The sequence below is a fragment of the Megachile rotundata genome, chromosome 9 (assembly GCF_050947335.1).
Source record: "Megachile rotundata isolate GNS110a chromosome 9, iyMegRotu1, whole genome shotgun sequence".
In the NCBI taxonomy this organism is placed as follows: domain Eukaryota; kingdom Metazoa; phylum Arthropoda; class Insecta; order Hymenoptera; family Megachilidae; genus Megachile; species Megachile rotundata.
The window spans coordinates 10,394,972-10,398,307 of record NC_134991.1 but is presented as its reverse complement, the minus strand read 5'-3'; the positions used below and the strand labels follow the sequence as shown (position 1 = coordinate 10,398,307).

At 27.0% G+C, this 3,336-nt stretch overlaps 1 protein-coding gene across 1 annotated transcript; it reads right to left on the bottom strand.

Moving 5' to 3' along the window:
- Window positions 1-1,928: 1,928 nt before the first annotated feature.
- LOC143265133 (uncharacterized) lies at window positions 1,929-2,925 on the bottom strand. The gene is made up of 3 exons (XM_076535383.1): window positions 2,797-2,925; window positions 2,569-2,738; window positions 1,929-2,347 (listed from the first exon to the last, which is right to left on the bottom strand). The coding sequence occupies exons 1-3, from the start codon at window positions 2,825-2,827 to the stop codon at window positions 2,204-2,206; spliced, it is 345 nt and encodes a 114-aa protein (XP_076391498.1). The 5' UTR covers window positions 2,828-2,925; the 3' UTR covers window positions 1,929-2,203.
- Between the last annotated feature and the right edge of the window lie 411 nt (window positions 2,926-3,336).

Sequence of the window (3,336 nt, the reverse complement as noted above, 5' to 3'; positions counted from 1 at the left end):
TTCAGTAATATTTATATATCATTTCTTTTATATTTTGTAATACATAATACAGTACATATAAATTGAATCAAACCTTTTTTTAATAATAACGTTAATTTAATTTTTATAAATTATTTTGTAATTCAAAGATTTTTTTTAAATTAAATTTTAATTTCACTGTCAATATTTGTAATGTACAGTTAAATGTTTACTTAACTTTTTAATATTTAAATAGTGTGATACACGAATTTAAAGATTTTATAAAAAGTAATTTTTATTGAATTTTAACATATTTGCTTGTGACAGTTTTAAAAATTGTACTTTTGTACTGCAACTTGCTAGTTCTTTTATAAAAATTAATTCACACTAAGAAATTTAATTATTATTGTATTATATATTATTATTGTATTACAAAATGTAATTAACTGTATTATGAATAATTTTAATGTACTGAATTTACAGAAATTTAATTATTTTGTTGAAATAAATTTTATTCTACTACATATATAAAGAATTTTTCGAAACTTTAAAATATTATTTTATAAATATTGAAAAGATGTTTGGATGGTATTGTTTGGAATTTACAGAAATTTAATTACCTTGTTGAAACAAATTTTATTCTACAACATATGTAAAGAATTTTTTGAAACTTTAAAATCTTACTTTATAAATATTGAAAAGATATTTAGATAACATTTTTGCATCATGTTTTTCATTATTATGCATAATACAGTACATAAAATTATTTCAAATTAAATTTTTTACCTTTATAATAGTTGAACATACATTCTAAGGTTCAGGTAAGATTTATTATTTTCTTTATACGTACTTTACCATACAAAACGAGGTCAAATAGAGGCTAAGGGTCTGAAACACCGACAAGTTCGTCGACCAGATGGTTTCTTAGAATGAACAATCCGTTTTGTCTGTTGTTCAGACAAACAATTAATTCGGGTGTTTCGTGAGGGCGTTATATTTGACCTAGATACAGCGATATTATATCTTGCCACACAATCTAGCATTCTCATGAGAATGATAGATGCTGCATAAGATGTTTTATGTATTTTACCTTCGTACCTTTTGTTTTAATCCGGCGACGGCGTTTCTCAACTTTAGATCTACGTTCATTGGTCTTACTAAAGTATATTCATTAATTGCAAGAATGCTTTTTTGATTAAAAGATAATAAATTCGTTTAGTATTATGTGGCATTTATTTTAATAATTATGTTATTTTATCGAAATATTTAAAGAGGTTAGAGCAACACGAATTATTAATTTCACATTTTGGTATTTAAAATGTAGAAATATTATTTTTTCTTTATTCTACTTTCTAGTTTGCACGAAGTTTGTAAATCTCTTGCTCTTTCTGTTAGCAGAAGTTGGCCAATATCACATGAGAATGAGATCGTTTTGTAGATTTTTATTTTAATTAATTGTATTCAATTCTCGGTTTCCGTGATGAAATTAAAACAATTCTGTGCTTAATAAACTAGTTAGAAAAAAAGTTACTTAGCATTTTTTAAAGAATTTAGGTTGCTAATATCGTATACAAATTATACTTAACTGCACATTTGGTAAACTTGTATCAAAAACAATAGTCACAATTTTTGAAAATATGAGAAGAAAATTTACTTCATTTTCTTTTGAACGAAAATGTACTATACAACCTACTATGCAACTAACCATGTATTTACTTAGATGTTTACTTTGATTAATGAACGTAAAATTTGCCGTTGAAATTGCTTGGTTCTTCAAAGAGAATCGTGTTTGCTTAAACAACGTTTGAGAGTATGCATTCAGTAATGTTTGCCAATTTTGCAAACACCATGACGAGGACCGTTTGAGTTCATCAAAATTGTATATTGCGGTGCATCTTAATTTAACATTGTAGTATACAGCTAATGAATCATCTCAGAATATTTGGCCGACTTCGTAAAATAAACACCACTAAAATTGTATAAATATATTTTTATTTTATAAACTTAAATGTAATTTGCTACAGATCTCCTATCTTGACAAACTTGCTGGCAAATTTTTTAAAATTTTTTTACTTAATTACGAGATCCATAAAAATTATAGTTACTCATCAGAATCGTTATTTTACATTTTACATAAGTAATTTTTACAAAGTTCCACACACCAATTCCAACAACATATGTTCCCAACATAAAATTTAACTTACAATTAATGCCAATCGTTGAATTAGAAGTATATCAAAGAACCCTATTTTTTCGGTTTATAAACATTCCATTTAGCTAGTATATGATCAAGCTCGTAGCATTCTGTTCGTTGTTTTACATCATTGCGTCGGGGACTGTCGCTTGGATGAACTTTGTGAACAAGTGCTTCATCTCTTGATATGCCTTGCTTGAAATATCATTGAAAAGATTAAAATTTAACAGAGAAAAGAAACTAGTACTTCTTTCATATCAAATACGTATTTTTTATAAAATAACAAGGAGAAATTATATAAACTCGTATATTAAAAAATTATTTGTTGAAATTATTTTAAAAAGTTATTACAAAGGAGCTGCAAACGAATTTGGATAATATATAGCAACTAATGACAAGCAAATTTAATGTATTACTTGTTTCTGTTTCGATGTATCCGACGAATCAGAATATATGGAATCGTTGGACGACTTCGACAACATATTTCTGTCATCACCATATATTTCTTTCGCGTTATCTTTATAAACTGGAGACTGTGATCGATGCTTGCCATCCTTCTTCATGCACTGAATGGCGTATAATGTACCTAAATGAATAAATATGTTATTACTTTAATTAATACAGAGGCTAAATAGATTACTTACGTATTGTATCAGACGCCAATCGTACAGCCATTCTGTAACCACAAATTTGAACATTGAAATCATCAAAATAACCCTTGTCGCTTGTAAACCTTTCAAAAATTATATCAGTAACAAACTTAGTGTTTTTTGTTTTCCTCTTAGGTCTTTTGTTTTGGAGGTAGCGGAATCTTGGTATTCCACATCTCATATATATCGTGGTGTTATGAAACGGGTTTAAAGAAATTAATAATCAAGGGTAAATTTTCAGAATCATATTATTTATAGTCTGATATAATAGTTATTAGTAGACTACTTTGTTTTTAAAGATAATTTACAAGATTTTTATATAAAAAGTTAGAGCATTGAGAGAAGGTGGTGATATGGGTGGAATTTTATATTGTTCTGAAAATTAGAAATCTGGGAATGTAGAGTCTGTGGATATAGGGGATTAAAAATGTAGAAATCTGGAGGTATAGGAATTTGGAGATATAGTTATCTAGAAATATGGGTGTGTAGGAATCTAGCATAGGCATCTTTGAATCTGGAAATATAAGGACCTGG